Source organism: Neospora caninum, chromosome XI (genome assembly GCF_000208865.1).
Source record: "Neospora caninum Liverpool complete genome, chromosome XI".
Taxonomy (NCBI): domain Eukaryota; phylum Apicomplexa; class Conoidasida; order Eucoccidiorida; family Sarcocystidae; genus Neospora; species Neospora caninum.
Window position 1 is genome coordinate 4,871,536 of NC_018397.1, and position 19,104 is coordinate 4,890,639.

The 19,104-nt window shown below is 52.5% G+C and overlaps 3 protein-coding genes across 3 annotated transcripts; 1 reads left to right on the plus strand and 2 right to left on the minus strand.

Moving 5' to 3' along the window:
* Positions 1–72: 72 nt before the first annotated feature.
* Positions 73–5,208, minus strand: NCLIV_058870 (conserved hypothetical protein; the record flags this gene model as incomplete). The annotated part of the gene is made up of 6 exons (XM_003885443.1): positions 73–1,484; positions 2,273–2,426; positions 3,056–3,280; positions 3,905–4,069; positions 4,764–4,894; positions 5,145–5,208. The coding sequence occupies 6 exons, from the start codon at positions 5,206–5,208 to the stop codon at positions 73–75; spliced, it is 2,151 nt and encodes a 716-aa protein (XP_003885492.1).
* A 2,351-nt stretch (positions 5,209–7,559) lies between these two features.
* On the minus strand, positions 7,560–14,089 carry NCLIV_058880 (conserved hypothetical protein; the record flags this gene model as incomplete). Its single annotated transcript, XM_003885444.1, has 7 exons — positions 7,560–7,801; positions 8,378–8,543; positions 9,099–9,599; positions 10,089–10,738; positions 11,878–12,047; positions 13,568–13,670; positions 14,011–14,089. The coding sequence occupies 7 exons, from the start codon at positions 14,087–14,089 to the stop codon at positions 7,560–7,562; spliced, it is 1,911 nt and encodes a 636-aa protein (XP_003885493.1).
* Positions 14,090–16,954: 2,865 nt separating this feature from the next.
* Positions 16,955–18,976, plus strand: NCLIV_058890 (tubulin alpha chain; the record flags this gene model as incomplete). The annotated part of the gene is made up of 3 exons (XM_003885445.1): positions 16,955–17,016; positions 17,527–17,647; positions 17,798–18,976. 3 exons carry the CDS (start codon positions 16,955–16,957, stop codon positions 18,974–18,976), a joined length of 1,362 nt encoding a protein of 453 aa, XP_003885494.1.
* Positions 18,977–19,104: the final 128 nt, after the last annotated feature.

The following is a 19,104-nucleotide window of genomic DNA, read 5'->3' on the forward strand; positions in this document are numbered from 1 at the left end:
TTGGAGCGCCAAATCTTGCCGGGACACCGGTGCACTTTTCTTTCTAAAGTTCTTTTCCACAGAGTCGGTCGCTCATTTCTTGGGCAACGTCGTGCCGGCTTGACTCGGTTTTCGCATATGGCAGCCACTTCTGCTGATGCTCCTTTTTCTGAAGAGTGAGCGGCTCGGCTCTTCTGTCGCCTCTGGGCCACCCGCGGTCCCCGCGGGGTGTCCTGCGGCGCCGCCCCTGTCAGAGGATCGACGGAGAAAAGTCGACAGCCTGCCGATGATACCTGGTCTTTGGGGCGACAGGACAGCGGCGCAGACAGGATCAGCACTGTTACTCGGCAGGTGTTGGACTTTGCGTGAGGGAGACAAGCCTGGAGACGCATGCCCGGTACCGGCTGCTGCTGATCCTGTGCGGCGGTTGTCGACCAGTCGTTCAGACAAGCGTTGTCCAGTTCCGCCGACTCCTGGAGCTTTGCTGGAGGAAGGTCGGTGCACGTTTGCAGCTGTCGTGGCTGAAGCAGTCTCATGCCCAGTTGCACTTCCCGTGTGCCTCTGGCGAGCGGCAGTTGCGTCTCGATCAACAGATCCACTTCGCGTCGTTCCAGTCGAAGGCGAGAGACCGGAGACAACCTGCGATCGGTTCGTTGGGGCCTGTGGCTGCTTCTGCCGACTGCCGGCGTTAGGTGAGCATCCCGATCCTGACGCTGCTTGAAAACGTCCTAGCCGCTGACTTGTACGCGTTGAGCTTCGGCGGCCCGCGCCCCCATCGTGCGCTTCAAGTGAGGGCCCTCCGGAGGCAACAGAGGCGCCACATTTGTCTCCGACCTGGACGACTGCAGTCTTCACGCTGTCGCCCTCTCCGCTCGTCGATCCCGCGCCTGCAGAGCCTGGCCGGCCAGCCTCAGCGCCGGCAGCCGCAGGGCGTGAGGCCCCGGCTGCAGTGCGCGATATGTTACTCTTTGAACGGACGCCGCCTGCGGGGTACTGCTGAGAGGTTCGGTGCTCAGTTCCCGTGACGCGTCTTGACACAATCCCGTCCTTCGTGGGAGGACGTGCAGCGGCCCGTTCGATTCTGCTTCCAGAGACGGGAAAGGACGTCGACGGCCGTTTCGTCGGCTCTCTCCCGGGCGCAGATTGCAGGTCTGGGACGCCTGGCCTCTGCGCACGGCTCCGGAGTCCCGGGCATGCAGTTAACAGAGCGCCAGTTTCTGCCGAAACCCGCCCTTCCGACTCCGCGGAAGTCGCTGACATAACTCTCGCGCCACTCTGGTCCTGCGACGAAGCGCTTGGTTCCCATTTGTTCGTGCTGAGGCGTGGGCGGAGGTGCCGCAGGCGAGATTTCTCATGGTCCCCACTGCTGTTTGTCGACAGCAGTCGCTTGTGAGCAGACGGTTCCGGGGCGAATGCCTTGGTGCTCCCGATCCCTGCATTTCCGTTGTTTTTTGCTTCCAACGGTTCCTTGGAGACGCTGGAGTCGAGTTCGCCTGGAACTGGCGCTGCGCACGGCAGCAGGCACATAGGAGTCATTCGTAGTGTCTCGGTTATCTAAGGGAAACGACGGATGCGGAGGGAGAACGTCGGCTTCACAAAGCGTGCTTTCCTGGCTATTTACGATCAAAAGCCACACACTAGTGCCATAGAAAAATGTTCAGGTGACACCCGTATGTCGCACGGAGCTGGCCGTTTTTTTCGAGATCGACCTTTCAAGTAGGCCCAAACAGAACAATGTGGCGGGTGGCCAGGATTCCTTTGCACGCAGCTCTTTCCTCTCTTCATCAGATATCCACTGAGACACGAGACGTCTGCGAAACTGCACAGGTCCAATAGGGGTGACACAACACGATTCCGAGTCCACCTAATGTCAATCAGTGGGCTTGATGAGGCAGTTAGGCAACGCAGGGTCAGACAGAACGGCAGCACGCTTGCTCACATCTCCCCCCGTACGTTGTTCCTGTTTCCAATACCCGGAAAAGCCCGTGGCGTCGATGGCTGTGACAAGGGTCGCGCGTCAATGGCAATGTGAGTGAACACAAGTAAGAAGACCACCTGAACATGAAGCTATAGACTGTTTTTACACAAACACACGCTACAGACTCCCCTGCATCAGAAGATAGGATTGGAGGTGAAAACGAAGTAGCGTCAATTCAGTTTCAGCACCTCTTCTTCTCGTTCACACAGTCCACACTTCGATGCTTTCCAAAACGGGTGACAGAGGCAAACGAGGCTGTAGGTATATCAGGTGGAGCACGGTCGGAGCCGCTAGCAATCTAATGCTGTCGAGTACCTTGAGAAAGAGGTTGCACAGGGTGTTGTTGCGCGTTGCCGCTTGCTCTCTGACGGAGGAGAGCAATCTCGTTCTTTAGTTCCTCCTCGAGAAGAGCAGGGTTGTCCTTGATCGCTTGCCGACAGGTCAGACGCAGGATGACGATGCGACCGTCCTACATACACGGAAGACGAGACAGCAGTACACGAATCACTTCCTTCCGAATCGGTAAGAGGCAAGATGGGGCAGTGTAGTACAAGAGGAAAATGAGCAGGCCGTGGCATAATCTCGGAGGCTCACGCACATCTAAAACGTGTATCAACGGCATGAAGGGGTTGTCACACGAGATCTTTATTTCACGCGTAGGCGATGAGGCGAGATCTGTTGCTCTTGGCGGCACCTTCTGCCTATTCTTTCCATTCCGGGGGCCTCCAAAACGAGCCTTTCGGTGTTGTGCCGGCAGTCCTTCCGGTCACCAAATTTAGACAATCAGACGCATGTGGAAGTTGCATACGCAAACTAATCGACGATATAAAAGAGAGAGTTGCCACGAGTCGCAACAACCTGGTACTGGTTTTGAATTTTCGTGCTGTAGCCAACCCTGCAGCACTTGGCAGCCCAGAACATGTCGTAGTCACATGGCCTGGTGATCGTTAGCTTTTGCCGTCAAGCACAGTTTCACCACGAGTTTTGCGCAGGAGTGCACTTCTTGTCGTTGGCCGGGCATGTATATGTATATGCGTATACATGTGTGGACTGAATGTCAGCAGTGTTAAACCAAGTTCTTTCTCCAGTTGGACGGACCGCATCAGATGTTTCTTGAATGTCGATAGTGCTTTGACTACGAAGGAAGAAAGATCCTCCGTGGAACCGAGAGCAGTATGCTCTAATAGTGTCTTCTGTCTCAATTTCCTCCACATCGAACAGTTGGGAAAGGCGCGTCATGAATTCGTCCTGCTCCTGGTCAACCGAGGCAGCTCCAATTGTGATGCCGTCCATGTTTCTCCACGTATGGCACATCAGAACCTCCTGCAGAAGAAGCAGAGAGTCCAATGCCTAACATCATGGCGCGAGAACAAAACGGGCAAGGTATCTAGTGCTCTTGTGTGTGGCTTGGGTGGCACGGCTTGGTCGTCGATCTCCCAGCAAAAGGTGGTGTATGTACACAGATTCCTGCTTCTGGAGTCAGGAGTCCATGGAAGTCGATAGACGTGAACCCTTGTACGCATATGTGTCTACGAAATAAATGTTTACGTACGGAGATGGACAGTAAACTACCAGGAGCATTTGCACATCTGAGTAGGGAGCTATCGAAAAGCCGGCGGCGCGGAGACACCGCTATGAGGATTAAGAAGACGTGGAACAATGGATATTGCCTACGCATTTTCACTTATGTGCTGGGCTCGGCGACATACCCGTAGTCTGGAAAGGTGACTCCGTGTTTCCCTCCGAAATGGGGTGTTTGCCACAACGACTCAACTTGCCACAACGACTCAACTTGCCACAACTACTCAACTTTGGCACAATCGGCTCGGGTCAGGCAACTGTGGCTGACCGCACGATCGAATGTTTTTGGGACGAAGTCGAAAAGTTACGACACTTCGTAGTTCAGCATCCTCTTTTCTAAGGCCCGCGGCATAGGGTTATTCTTACCGAGTCGGTAGCTATGACCTTGAGCAAGAGCAGCAGGAAAGAGCTCCGAAGTTCCTTGTCAGCCCAAACGTCGCTGCAGATTACCATTCTGAACGGGTGAAGGTCTCTATTGCTGCTCTCTAAAGAAAGCCTAGACGCCACTGTTGCAGCGTCCTCGCAGCTGATCTGAAGCAGACCAGGAGAAACAACAGTCAGAGTATCCAACCAGCTTAGCGGTGGCGTCCCTGGTCACACTGGAGCGCCACAGGACAACCTAAAGAGCTGTCCCCACCTACCCGTTTGTTCATTGCGTTCCTCAGCTGAGCTCCAAATTGCAGCGCTACACAAATATATTTTCAAATGTATGGCAGCGTGTATACCCAATCACCAGTCAAAGCCGAACATCGCTACTACCTCCGAGTAGCCGATGGTGACTCTAGGCAGACGTTTGACGAGCACCAGGACGGGCCAAGAGATGCCCACGGTTGCGAGCTAACATACTGTTTGACCCAGACCCAGCAATATGATGCGAATTTTTGTGTATAGTTTATACGCGTGCTTCCATGTTGTTACCATGCTTCTTTTCAAGTGAGCGTTCGGAGTGCGCAAACGGCTCGCCGTAGACCAGAGCTGACTGCACACGTCGGGACCGGCGTTCTTGACTCTTCTCACTGACTGTGCCTCGATCGTGAAAGTGCTTGCGACCCCTTGATTGTAGCCCACTGGTTCACGGATTTTTGTTTCTTGCACTTCTTTCAGGCCAGCCAGACCCGATCGTCTTTATCTGACCATTCTGAGGCCCTCGGCGCCAAACCAATAACATATTGTAGGGCGTACTGGTGTCACAAATGTTGAACTGCGTGCAGAGAACTCCACTTACCTGCACTTGACTCCGCCACTCGGATTTGAAGGCCTCGATGTTGTGACGCAGCAGGGGAAGCCCCTTCTCCAGTTCAGAAACTGTCACCGATGCTCCGAGCAGAGCCGCAACCATTCCAACAAGTCCGCAGCCTGAAGATTTGCATATTCATGCCTTTCATGTGTACTTCACCAAGCTTGCCAGTGCGATGAGTTTGGCACTGGCAAGCTTCTATATGGAGCCGAAAGAGCAGATGGGTGAAAGCTGAGATCGTCAGTGAAGCAGCTGGCAAGCGGTGCCGCTTAAAGCGGGTTGTGGCGAGCAGTGAAGAAAAACAAAAAACAATATCGTTATCGCGCGCTTTCTCATGGTGTGCTTTCCCTCCGTTCTCTCTAACCTTACCAGATCCCACTTCTAATACGTTCACATCTTGGAAAACTTCAAGACCGTCGCGTTCAGCTCGCATTTCCAGATACTTGCAAAGAAAGAGGTTCTGAGGCCAAACTTGTGTCGCCGGTTCCGACCACTGATTTTCCTTGACATGGACTCTCCTTCTTGTGGGAACGTACATCTCGTACGAGTAGAACTTTGAGCTTTTTAGGTCCCATATTCCTAGACCCTTTGACATGCTTCTGCCTGACAATGATGGTCGGCACGAACCGACAGGGGCCCAGCCGGAAGAAGTGACGGAAAACGTCTGCTGCAGACTTTCCGAGAACCCCGGCATTGTCAGCGTCAGGTTTATCTTCATATATCTGCATCAGCAGTGGATGATTTGAAGGGGGGAACGTAACTGGACATTATCCGCATGCAAAGATTTCCCAGTGAGATGGCTTCAATTTTGGGTAGCTTTGCTATTGATGTTCGATGGACGAGGAAGGTATAGGTACGTGGGTGTTCGGCATGACGGGTAAGGTGGCTTCCCCGTTCTAGGCGACTAATGCGGATCTGCAAATAGAGGCCCAGCTTCATTGCTGGAAAGTATTGGGGTCAGAGATCTGTGTAGATCTCTGTATTTGGTCCGGTATGAATCGGCGCATGCCAGTCACCTGACCAAGTCGGGGGCCCCGCTTCATATTAACCGGCCCCTCGGTAAAGGCGCCTGACGACTGTTTTTTTCTTATTTTTCACTGGGCATCATTTGTGAAATATGGCAAAGGAAATTAGATAGTCGAAGGTACGGGGAAAAGGCCCCACGGGGTTCCAAACAGGACACCTTAGTCCGCGGAAGAACAGCCTCGAAAAACTCTCATGTTTACGCCCATGTTGCATTAACGGGGGAGTACCCCCAAGAAGGCCACGCATATTTCCATTTGAACTGGAACTAGGATATTTAGTCAGGCATTCGAACTGCCCATCATTGCCTTCCAAAGCGACTGGAATGGAGTACCTTGATCTATTGCCTTCTTCAAGGGATCCCTAGTATTCCATCTCACATGTTTCATCGCGTTTTCCTTGGGTAACTTCCGCTTGCCAATAATAGGGTTTACACGAAAAGAAAAAAGTGGCTGCGGTGCCGTCAATCAAACGAGGTGTCGCTCTGGGTAAAAGGTGCGTCCTGAAGTCTTCCAAGGAAATTCTTTAGCGGGGTCTGTAGTGTGCAGAGCCCGTACATGGGCTTGTATGAGTACTGGAGATGCAAGCAGTAGAGCACCGGCGAAGAAGCACAGATCCCATGAAGAGTTGGCACAGATCCCACGAAGAGTTCGATACACCTAGCGCCTCTCCCTGTATCTTGTATGTATGTTTGCGCTCAGAAGACTGCCGGTGCAGACCTCCCGTAGCAGCTTGCTCTTGGCACAACTGCCTGATGAACGTGCTAGTTATCATGCGCATGTCTCTCTTGTATCAATTTTCATAGTGGAAGGGCGCTTAACGTGAGGAACGAAAAGAAGTATCCTGATAAAACTGCGAGAGAAACATCCCAGGAGCGATGGATGAGACTCTGCCACCGACACGAGGAACACGAAAAAGGATGAAACTGGAACCCGAGATTTTCTTGTGGAGCAATGATTTACCAGTAGCCGAGCGGACAATCTGACACGACATGATTTTTCACAGAAACGTAGCGTCAATGGATCTGTGGCCATAATCTTGCGAGCAGTAGCCGCGTTCGTTGAGTTGATGCCTCACTGATTCAAGGATACCTGGATATCCGCTGCAGTGAGTTAGGAAGAGCAGATGTGACTATTCTTTTGTGCAGCGAACCGTATTATTGTCTCTAACTGACAGCAGACCGGTTTGAATTCCATCATAGCAACTACTACATTTCTTCAATTGTGTAGTCTAGCTACCAGGCTGGGTTGAAATAGGTTTGAGGTATCTAACAAATTTACAGCGGTGGAGAACTTGGTGCCGCGGTTTGCTCCCGTACATTTTTGCCGATGAAGGCAGCCACTTCGGGCGCCACAAAGTTTTGCAGGTCCCCTGGTCCGCTGGTAGTGTTGAGTATGTCTCACGACGATAACTCGTTGCTTTTCCACGTCTTGCATTCTCCCCACTTTCAGGAGGTACTTTGGAGAATGCATGCTCCTTCCACGATGCTCTTTCGCCCTGCTTTGGAAAGAAGCACTCTCTGGCTCGCAGTTCGTGAACCCTAAGTTTGAAACACTCAGAGATCCCAAAACGAATCGCTCCCCCCAGTACTGAAGTCCGAGGGAGGCAACCGCAGCTTCCAGCAAGCGCCGCTGTGCGGTGCAGTGAGGGGATGACGAGCAATACCATTCCGTCAGTCTCCACGAATCACAACAGTTCTCTTGGTTCGCAACCTCGAGCCAACACTGCCGTTCCCCTGCTATAAGAAACATCATTTGTCCTCTATTGTATCGAAGTCAGGGAAAATCGGGTTTTGTTCTGTGGGTCTGTCCCCGCCGCCGCGCCATTCTTTAGGAGAATATCACCAACTTGAATGTCATCAAAATAAGTGACACTGTTGCTGGGACGGCCTTGTTGGAACAGTGCCTTCTGACGTTCTTGTGTATCCAGCGAAGTCGCAACTAGCTTCTCAATGGACATCTCCATCCAGCTTTTATCCGACTCAACCGGGCAGATAACCTTCTCTGCGGTGGGAAGAAAACCCCGGCAGGATTCGAAATGGCATCACAACAACACGATATGGAGTAATTCAGGCGCGCGTTCCTCCTCCTGGTCGCGCAGCGAGCACGCCCTACCAGTTTTTTCATTGTTAGCTACGATAGAAAAAAGAAGACACCATATTTTGCTCAGATTACAACTGTGCGTTGTGCCTGCTCCATATTCGTTCATAATCCGAGCACAATATTGGCTATGACTACCCAAACAGGCGTGTGGCATGCACGTGGTCTTGGCGCCTGTCTGCAGTACTAGTTGGAGAAGCGTCTCACGCTGCGTAGATGAATCGACAGTTTATTTCACTACTGCTGAAACGGCATCTTAGTACTCGCACACGCCGCCTGCGACTTTAAGCCATAAGACTGCTGTATGAAACTACGCTCCATGCTTGGCGAGTTCATCTCTCTTCTGGATCGCCGATCATTCGTACTGAGACAATATATGCTTATAATGTGATAATAACAATACATGGTCTAGCTCCAGGTCAAGAACGGGAACGAAGTGGATACATCCTTGGTGTTTCGTGTTCCAGAGACTCAGCCCACCTTCTAACTTGGTTCGAACGTCGCCCCACGCTTCAAGAAGACGGAACTCAGGATAGCGACGCATAACCTCAATCTGTTGTCGATCTGAAACTGTCAAACCGTCTTCGATCACGCGGAACTCGTCCGATAGGGCGGCAGCCATGCTGTAGAGATCCAGTCGCACGTCCTGTTGAGTACATAAAACCGAAAAAGAAAAGGAATCCATGTACGAGCCGAGGGAAGCGCCAGTTGTCTCTCTCCAGACGAGGGCCAGGTGGGGACGAGGGATTGGAATCGAGGTGCTTTCCACTGCGGCAGAGCGAAGCAGGCCACACAGTACCCACTCTTCGGCGCATGTCAAAATTCACATGTAATGGCTTAACAGACACGGCCAGCCTATTCGGTGTCTCCGCCATCCCTCTGAAACGGTAGCAAAGAGCGGGCGCTTCTTTGCAGGCAGCATCCTGGCGCTGCATATACACAGGCACCTTTGGATGCATATTGCTTCGTGATATGCATTTAGCAGTATTCCGATAAACAAACATCTGCACTGTGTACGAATGCATCTAAGAATATATATGTGTGCACTTGCCCTGGAACGACGGAATTTGAGCGCCAGAGCAGCACCAGGAGGGGCCCGACACTTTGGCTTCATGATTGCGAGTCATTCTTTGGCCCAGTCAATTCCGTGGAAAGCCGGCGGGGTGTCTGGTGAAATGTTGTATCTGTGCTGTTTTCCTACCACTGGCGGTTGTTCGTCGTTTTCTTGGAGTTCCACAGACTGGCGCACGCCTCGGAGGCCGAGCGGCGCTACCCTCAGGGATTCACGCGTGGAGTTTGTCACGACCGATGAAGCTGGTGTCTGCATTAATCCGCCAGAGGTCGGAGACAGCGCTGAGCTCGTTCCCCAAGCGTCAGAAGACCCACTGGGGAGGTGACCTAGCACACGTTGCTTCGACGGCACGCCGCTAAGCTTCTCTGGAGGCTTGACACGATCCGCTTGGACGCCGTTAGAACCGATGGAACCCTGTGAATTCGGCGGGGGCAGAGCTCTAGGATTCAGCGGTCGCATGATATCCTGAATGGCGCCGCAGGCCGTGACGCTGTGAAATCGTTGTTGTTCGTGTAGCCACTTGTCAAGAAGGAGTTGCATAGCACTCTTTCGCGTCTTCCTCGATCTCCACTCTCGGCAGGTCTCGACCGCGAGACGATTCCGAAGGAGCTCTGTGAGGCAGCCCAGAAGCTGAAGAACCCATCGAAAATAGGGCCCAGCAAAGCAGTGTCTGTGACATGACGACTTAACTTGTCGCGCACCTGATACACATTCGTACTCCTTATCAAAGAACCGTGCATGAGCTGCACTACCCATCTTCGTCTAACTGGTGTCTGGCGTTTCACCGCAGCATGTCGACTTTTGTCGGAACAGCTGTCCTGGCGTTCAAACAAAACCGTAGGAAAAGAGACAATGCGTCCGGACACCATTGCACCGTCCTGATGTCGGGCGGCAATCCCCAGACACTGAGTGCACAAGGAGTGAATGCCATCTGGACGAAATCTCTCTCTGACAACGCTGATTGGGTGCATATGGTCTGGAGGCGTTTGACGCCTGGGGGTTCACGGTTCTGTCCATATTGTCTTCTCTTTCGGGTCGCGAAGACTGCGGGATTGTGTCAGTGTGCGTTTTAGTGGGCTCTACGGAGTATCTCTGGTGAAGCTTTGCATTGGAACATACATGTCTCTGAAGAGTTTTTGGAACGACCTGGAGGGTTTCCAACAAGACATCGAGGCCACCGTTTTGAAGAAACACTTCCTCATTCTCCGGATCTCCAACGACGGTCACCCAAATGCACTCAACGAGACAGATAAGGTAACTGATGGATGCAGAACCTTGGAGGCAGTCAATCATGGTGAACGTGGCGTGGAATTCGTCGATGAGCAGGCGGAGGCCTTGAGACTTGCGAAGCTGCGCGCGAGCGTCAACGTCGGTAGCTCCCAACGTCGCAATGAGGAGAACGGCGCAGTGTTGACTGTGTAGGCTGAACGCCTCTGCCGTCTCAGAGAGTTCAACGAGACGAGAAGCGGCTTCTCTGGAGCCAAATTCTCGTAGCCAATCGACAAGCGTATCAACAGTTCCTTTCTCATCCTGGCGACTCTTATTTCGTCGCAGTAGTAGCGTGCACGCCTTCTGTGAGACGCTGCTCGCCACGCAGACATAGAGCATCATGTTTAGAAAATCCTTCATCAGCTTGGGGAAGGTCCGCCACTCAATGAGGCGAATCAAGAGAGAAAGGCCCCCAAAGTCGACAAAGTCTGTCGCCATGTACTTCACAGCAGTGCTGAGGCATGTGACGGCGTGCACGAAGAGCGTTCGATGCTGCGCCTCTGCACCCACATGCAACACGCAGTAGGAAGAGTTATGGAAAACAAAAGAGGTCTTGATAAGCGCCGAGTGTGTCTGCTCGTCAACGACTGCTTCGTTTTCAACTTGGTGTGGCGCAGCGCTCCCGCGCGTAACAGAGGCTTGTTGTCACCTCCTACCGTCTCCTGGTGCCCCGCACTGCCACATTCGGCTCGAGTTCAAGAAGAAAGTAGTGAGAACTAGCATCCCTACTGCCACGATCAGCTTTACATCTGCTGGTCAGCACCGCTTCTTTTCACTGTAAGCCTTTACATTCGTCATTCAGCTCTAGTGGCCATCGCAGAGTCAGTCATTGCACCCGCCAAACAGGTTCCTGGACGTACGTAGCATGGTCCTACAGGATTTTTACTTCGAGAAACGATGGTCGCTTGCGAAGCAATACTTTGGTTTTTTCACTCTTCTCCTAGAAGATGTGTCACAAGGGCTTTATCACCAACAAATGCTACATTACGAAACGTGAGGTGTTTGCCGAGGCATTCCCATTCGCTTTGATACAGAAAAGAACAACCAGACGCATAAAACGACAGGCATGTAAGCATCTATAGCACGCTCGACTTGAGCTTGTGAGTCCTTCTATAAATGCTTGGATGTGGATAAAACCGAAGGAGACGAGCGCCTGGCGTGGAATTCCATGCTCTGCCGTTCCCTCGATACTGGAGCCACGGTGCGCAGAGCAGGCAGGCTCACCGTTCAGATGCCATACGCTCAGGTGATGCTGCTCCACGCTCTCTGGCGCAGCTTGAGCCTCGAGGAAGTTCATGATGGTGTGCAGGAAGGAGGAGCTTCGGATTTGTTCTCGGCAGTCCCTATCCGACAAGCAGTTTACTGTGACTAGCCATCCAAGCTGAAGTCGCTCCACTGCCTCGTATCCCTCACGACACAGTCGACCTCGCGACTCTTGCGCAGGTTCCGACTGTCCGCGAACCTGCTTAGAAAGGACGAATTGAAGCGGCGAGGAGCACTTGCTTCGCACTCTATCTTTCCCTTCACCCGTTGGTCTCGCTCCTCCATCACTCAGAGATTGGTTTCTGTTTCCACCTCTGCCGTACCATTCGTCACCACCATTATTCAAGGACCTTTGCGGAACGTGTCGTTTGCTCACGCATTCGAAGGTCGACGATGATGTAGAGAAGGCGCGCCGGCTTGAAGTGGTCCTGTGCGATGAAGCCTCGGAACTCCCAGTGCCGGCTTGTCGAGAACAAACCTTGTTCCCCGGGGCACGGATCATCGCCAACTCCTTGGGCATCTCCCACCTGCCCCAAGTGGCGGCTCCTGGACGCGGGAAGCGTCGCAGATCATGCGAACAGACGCATGTGGCGGCCGTCTCCTGGCAACTATCGGTGCGAGGGTCAGGCCTTCCTCCGGAACAACAAGGGTGAGATGTAGGCACTTTTTCGCGTGCTGTTGACTCACAGCAAGCGTGACGGTGCACAAGTGGGGGGGTCAATGAAGCGGCCGTTAGTTCTGGGACGGACGCCACGGGTTCCCTGTCGGTTCTCTTGTTCGTTAGAACCTCCTCCTCCAGTGCATTGAGGTCTTTGCTTGTTTCTCGTCTGCTTGGATCGTCAGTTTCAGGTTTGCAGCATTCTCGCAAGATTTGTTTCAGAAGTCCAGAAGAAGCGAACAGCCGCAGCAAGTGTTGGTGCGTGGACAGCAGCATAACCACGCAAAGCAAGTCATTCTGCGCGCGCACCAGGTGACCAGAAGATCTCGATTCGAAAAGCTGTTCGGCCAGAGTTGCTGCGCTTTCCACAAGAGCGACCGCCTCGTCGGTCGCCGTTGGACCCGTGCAGAGGAGAGTGTCATTGCCAGCGGCGCATTCCACCAAATTCATGAGCACGTCTATCGCCACTTCCCGGTCAGCGTCGGAGACTGCTGGTGCTGCGCAGCTCAGAGCAGACTCGGCCGTACTCATCCGTATCTCAATTAGCAGTGCTCGAAGCACTTTGGAGTCGCATAGGTGCTTGGCAACCAGCGAATATGTAGTCATTGCCGCCATCGCGTGCAGAATGGAATATCGAACAGTCCTCGAAGTTTCGGGATCTAAAAAGCGGCTTTTCAGGAGGTCTACAGCAGGAAGAAAACACGTCAGTGTGAAAGGAGCGAACCCCGTCGACCCGGCAACAGACTGACACGACCTGAAAGAGACCCCAACATAAGCAGTCTGGAAGCGTCTATGCATGGGTGCTGTGATGGACGAGATACGTGCACGAATACACACAGAGGACGGATCCACAAGTTCGCAAGGCAGAAGCCGGCATGGTGGCTTGCGAACCTCCAGAAGAACAAGGACTGCATTCCTTGCATGGTTTGAAGGCGGCACGATTGTATTGCTCTGATTCCTTCGTGCACCACCCGGCGTCGGCCTCTCCAGTAGATATTTGCTGATCGATCAGTCTTTCTTCATTCAAGGCAGAGGGCCTTTGTTCCCCTCGGGGCGACCTCTCACAATGAAGTGCATCAACTCCAATGCTATGAAGGTGTGATAGATCTACTGCGTACATGTCCGTAAGCTGAGAGAGATCGTGCAGGACCGCAGAACGTGCATGCGGCGAGCGAATTATATTTTGCATCGAGGCGCTATACATGTCTTTATACGCCAGGACTAGTAATGGCGTGGACGGAAGAGGGTTAACGCTGAAAAAACGAAGTTGCTGGCGCCCAGAGGCTAAGAAGTTTGGAGTCTAAGACAAAGTCATTGAGTAGCTTCTATCTTCACGACACAGGAGTGTCCACAGGAGATGCATTGCTTGTTGGCTGGGGCTTCACATACTTTTGCGTCGTCTACTTACAGGACAATCTGTTTACTCGGAGATTTCGCGTCAGCCGAAGGGTGCCATTGTTCTGCAAATGCCTTGAGAAACTCGAACACGGAGATGCTCACGGAATCTGCCACTGCAGACCAACCACAGAAACCATCATGCGAAACTTATTTGCTGACGGCTTCGTCTTGCTTTCTGTAGGACACCGGGTTCTTAGTGTGAGACTTCTTTTCTGCACCCGTCTGTCTTCAGGTCGAGGTAAGGACGGTCAGCTGACTTGTGGTGCACTACAGTATCTTTTTCGAATGCGCTGCAAAAGAGGAGTTATGCCGGTTCCTCACGTATTGCGGACAAACGCTCTTCTTTCAACCCCTCATTCAAGTCAAGGCTACTTCGCTACGGTGAGGACCGTGACTCAGAGACATTCCGATGGCTAGGTGAAACCGATGAACAGCATAGGACTTGAAATTTACCGTTGTCCTGGGAGTACGGCGACATAGAAACCGTTTCACCATCATCTTTATAACCATCCCGTGAGTTGCCAGGCTCCATCAGGTGCGTTGACAAGGGAAGCGAGTAGTCAGGCAGTTTCGATCGCGCACGCTGTTGGGGAGTAGCCAGGTTCGGATCGGACGCATCTGCAATGACGGGTTCCGTCCTGCTGTCCTCAGATACTGAGTCAGGTAACGGTGAAGTCACACAAGTCTCCTGCTCCAGATGTAGCTCCTGCTCCCGCTTGCGACGAGGCACACGTGACTCCCCTTCCGGTCTTTCGTTACTAGGAAGTAGAGGTAAACCTGCCGTTGTGGATGCAGCTGCTCTGCTTAGAGTAAGAACGAAGTCAATAGCTGCATCCGCATGAACGAGGGGCTCTGAGGCGCGCTGAGAAACGAAAGGCTTGCTTGCTACTGAGCATACAGCGCGCAGTGCGGGTGCGTACTCCATCCGACCGTCGCGGAACTTCGTGACCAGGCGATCGACAAGCGGCGTGAGGTGAACCAAGTCCGTCCACAGAAAGCCCCCATAGTGCAGCATATACTGCCGACAAATGTTGCTGAAAGTCGTGGCGTGTCGATCAGCCAAGTCCTGTGTGTATTTGCAAGTGAGCAACTCTTCGAGTTTGGTCCAGTCAGGCTGGTAGGTCCTCACAACCGTTTCACCGGCGTCAGATGTAGTCTCACACAACCGATCTCTCCGAATGTTTAGATTGAAGTTGCTGTGAAATCCGTCGGTCACGGCGGAACGTGGAGATGCGGTAGAAGGCAATGGGTTCATGAGCACCATTTTGGATTAGTCGCAACGTTAAAGATGTCCTGTTGAACCCTGTCCGCTTCTGCGTCTGCTGTATGTGCGCAGTCAGCATGGCTCTACTACGCGCAACAACTGCGTTGCAACTGCAGAGGACGTGAAAATGAACATCCAGGAGGCTGCAGGTGATAAAGGCTTATGCGAGGCTAGAACGGCCGGTCGTTATTGTTCGAATCTCGTTGAGTCACACACGGGCCACGTGATAGTACTATAACCTTGTAATCTCAATGGTTTGTGATAGAACCAGTCCCTGTCCGATGCATTTACATGTAAACGATTGAATAGTTACCCTGAAGCTTTTGCACTGTTGATTCTTCACATCAGGCGACCGGCATTTCTGGTCCACTGCACTTAACGTGTTCGAATGAAGATCACACTCAGCCGAGTGTTCGGTACCAATCAAGTTTCTCTTTTCGCCGCGCTCGGATGAGCATAACGAACATCCCAGAGGATCCCTCCTTGTTTTCCGGCTACGGTAAGCATGCTTATGAATGCCCATCGCTTCTGCTCGAATGCAGCTACTAATTACCACAACAGTTTGACTCCCACATCGGACTGGAGATGAAAGAAAGAGGCTTGCCTTTATCCCCAGCGTATTCTGCCGCAGGCGTAATCACAGATTCTATACTGAAGAACAGCCAGTGATTAACTTATTAACTGGTGCTGGACATTACATGGCCGATGCATCAAGAATACTGACAACGAAAGCGGCGAAACAAACTATCACCTTGTTTAACGAGGCGACATGCATGTAACTTCTGAATCTGCATAAAAAGTGCGTACCACGTGGCTCCCCACGCACTCTTGTGTATCGTGTCTTCGCAGCACTAGGCTGCTGTCAAGCGTATGGTGCCGGTTTTAAGCACTATTTAAAAGTTGCATTCCTTGACGCATTGCTTTGTTGCTGTGCTTTTCGCTCTTTGTCATTTCCTCGGGTCTGGCCACCGGGTGGTGGCATGAGACCCGCTTAGATGTATTTTGTTGTTCCATTTTCGCTGGGTGCTCGGCTTATTTCTGAGTTTCCTGCGGTTCTGTGTCCGTGGAAACGCTGTCAGGAGCGCTATTGCTTGTACTCTAGTTCTGAGCTACGAAAAAACCGAAACCAAAAAACAATATTTCCCAAAGAGTATAGCTGACCTTTTCCGGTTGTCGTATGCAGACCCCCCTCCTGTGAGTCCGGTGCAAGACAGCCAGCAGTCTTTGCATCGCCCGTGTCAACGTTTCGGCGCATGTTGACACATTAGGATATTTCGAGAGGGAGCGACAAATTAGGTCTACCGGTTGATGGTATGCGTTTCTTCCGAAAAAAACACCTCTGCTGCTACAACCGTGGATTTCCCTAAATGCCCGAATCACCCCAAGACTTGTTTCATTACCCCTCTTCCGAAGACCTCTGACGTCTCATCACTGAGTCATTCGAAATGATGCAGCTGTGCGCGGCTTCCGTTTCCCCTGCAGGATACTCTGCTCTTTTTCTAGGCAGTAAAGAATACAGGGTAGAAAGTCGCACAGTGAAAACAATCCCCGTGTCCGCGTGCATCTGCATGGGTGATCCATAGCTGATGCATCGGTTTAGAATCAATGATCCCGAATCTGGCATGTCTCGTGCTCGTGATATTTTTCTCAGCATCAAGAGGCGAGTGATCAGCAATCAGGGCAGTTTGATGACGCTGACCCAGCCGGCACGTGGACAGGCAGATGCCTCAGGCGTGACCCAGGACGGCTTGCGCGCATCGCTGAGAATTCGGGGTGGTGCCGGGAGTGGGTGCGGTTGGTTAGTGATGTGGTTGGACCGTCGGAGATGCGCGCGCACGAAGGGGATGTGTCAGAAACATTTTGTTTGTTCTCCGTGGAACTTTTAGATGTGTTAAAAGAGGCGAATATTAGCAGAGGGTCCTCCTTGTTGGATTCTCTCTTGAATTTCGCCCTTTTCTTCTTGCGAGTCTCGTATACGACAAACGCTCTTTCGCCGTCCCCGACGACGCAAACAGCACGCGCACAGAAGACATCCACCTAACAATCCGGTGTTTGCCACCATTGTGTGTGACGACGTTTTCTGTAGGAAAAAATTTCCTTGGCGTTTTTTCTTGAATTCTCTTTTTCCACAAAATGAGAGAGGTTATCAGCATCCACGTCGGCCAAGCCGGTATCCAAATCGGTAACGCCTGCTGGTAAGAGGACACACAACCCCGACAGAACGTGTCCTGTCCTGGTCCCCGCGTGATGATCGGCCGTTTTTCCGCGTGGCTCGTGGAATTACCTGTCGCCTGTGTGCTGCCCAAAACGCTTCAATTATGGGGTTAAATATGCCTACGTACTGCCACATGTGGTGCATGGATTGTCGAATCAAGAGTCTAAAGACTCGGGTGGTAGATAACCCTCACCTGGCAACTAGTTTCGCTAACTACCGTGCATCCGGCGACATCCGTCTTAGCACGTCACCGGATTGTTTCTCTGTAGTTTCTCCTGTGTCATTGCTTATTGTCTTCGTTTTACATACCATATCCTGTTAGTAGTTTTCTGTACGCAGTATGCATTAGTGAGAGAACCGCCGACCAACACTTTGGATGAAGAGAAAGTAGTTAACGCTGAAAGATGTGGTGGCGGTAGGGTGCGTGCCGTTTGCGTCACGTGTCCCCTGCAGTTCTCGCGGTTTGTACGTGCGTCTTTTCTCTATTTAGGGAGCTCTTCTGCCTGGAGCATGGCATTCAGCCGGATGGGCAGATGCCCTCTGACAAGACCATCGGTGGTGGTGACGACGCCTTCAACACCTTCTTCTCCGAGACTGGCGCTGGCAAGCATGTGAGTTCCACGTTTGTATGTGGCTAGCTAATGAGGATTCTGGCTCTACATTCCCAACACTAGACATGTTTGAGCTATGCCCTGCGTACAACTGTCATGGCATCAATTTTTACATTTTGTCAACCATGCTTTCTGTCTCCATCCGTTCAGGTGCCCCGCTGCGTCTTCTTGGATTTGGAGCCCACTGTCGTGGACGAGGTCCGCACCGGCACTTACCGCCATCTGTTCCATCCGGAGCAGCTCATTAGCGGCAAGGAAGATGCGGCGAACAACTTCGCTCGTGGTCACTACACCATCGGCAAGGAGATCGTCGACTTGTCTCTTGACCGTATTCGCAAGTTGGCGGACAACTGCACAGGTCTTCAGGGTTTCCTGATGTTCAACGCCGTCGGTGGTGGTACCGGTTCCGGTCTCGGGTGCCTCCTCCTCGAGCGCCTGTCTGTTGACTACGGCAAGAAGTCGAAGCTGAACTTCTGCTCGTGGCCCTCGCCCCAGGTCTCCACGGCAGTTGTCGAGCCGTACAACTCCGTCCTTTCCACCCACTCCCTTTTGGAGCACACCGACGTCGCCGTCATGCTTGACAACGAGGCCATCTACGACATCTGCCGCCGCAACCTCGACATCGAGCGCCCGACCTACACCAACCTGAACAGACTGATTGCGCAGGTCATTTCCTCTTTGACTGCGTCTCTCCGTTTCGACGGCGCGCTCAACGTCGACGTTACTGAGTTCCAGACGAACTTGGTCCCCTACCCGCGCATCCACTTCATGCTTTCTTCCTATGCGCCCATCATCAGCGCAGAGAAGGCGTACCACGAGCAACTGTCTGTTGCCGAGATCACCAACTCGGCATTCGAGCCCGCAAGCATGATGGCGAAGTGCGATCCGCGCCACGGAAAGTACATGGCCTGCTGCCTGATGTACCGTGGTGATGTCGTCCCCAAGGATGTGAACGCAGCCGTCGCTACCATCAAGACGAAGAGAACTATCCAGTTCGTGGACTGGTGCCCCACCGGTTTCAAGTGTGGTATCAACTACCAGCCCCCCACTGTGGTCCCTGGCGGTGATCTCGCAAAGGTCATGCGCGCTGTGTGCATGATCAGCAACAGCACTGCCATCGCGGAAGTTTTCAGCCGCATGGACCACAAGTTCGATCTTATGTATGCCAAGAGGGCCTTCGTCCACTGGTACGTCGGTGAGGGTATGGAAGAAGGTGAATTCTCTGAGGCTCGTGAGGATCTGGCTGCTCTCGAGAAGGACTACGAAGAAGTCGGCATCGAGACCGCCGAGGGCGAAGGTGAAGAGGAAGGCTATGGTGATGAGTACTAAACTGGAGAGCCCCGAGCACAAATTCTGGCGGAGGCGGGAAAGGCACAGCGAACGAGTCTCAAGCAGTGGGAGAACCACCAGTCGGGATTTTTTGGTCTCGTCCTTTATGAAGAACGCCTACAAAGGGC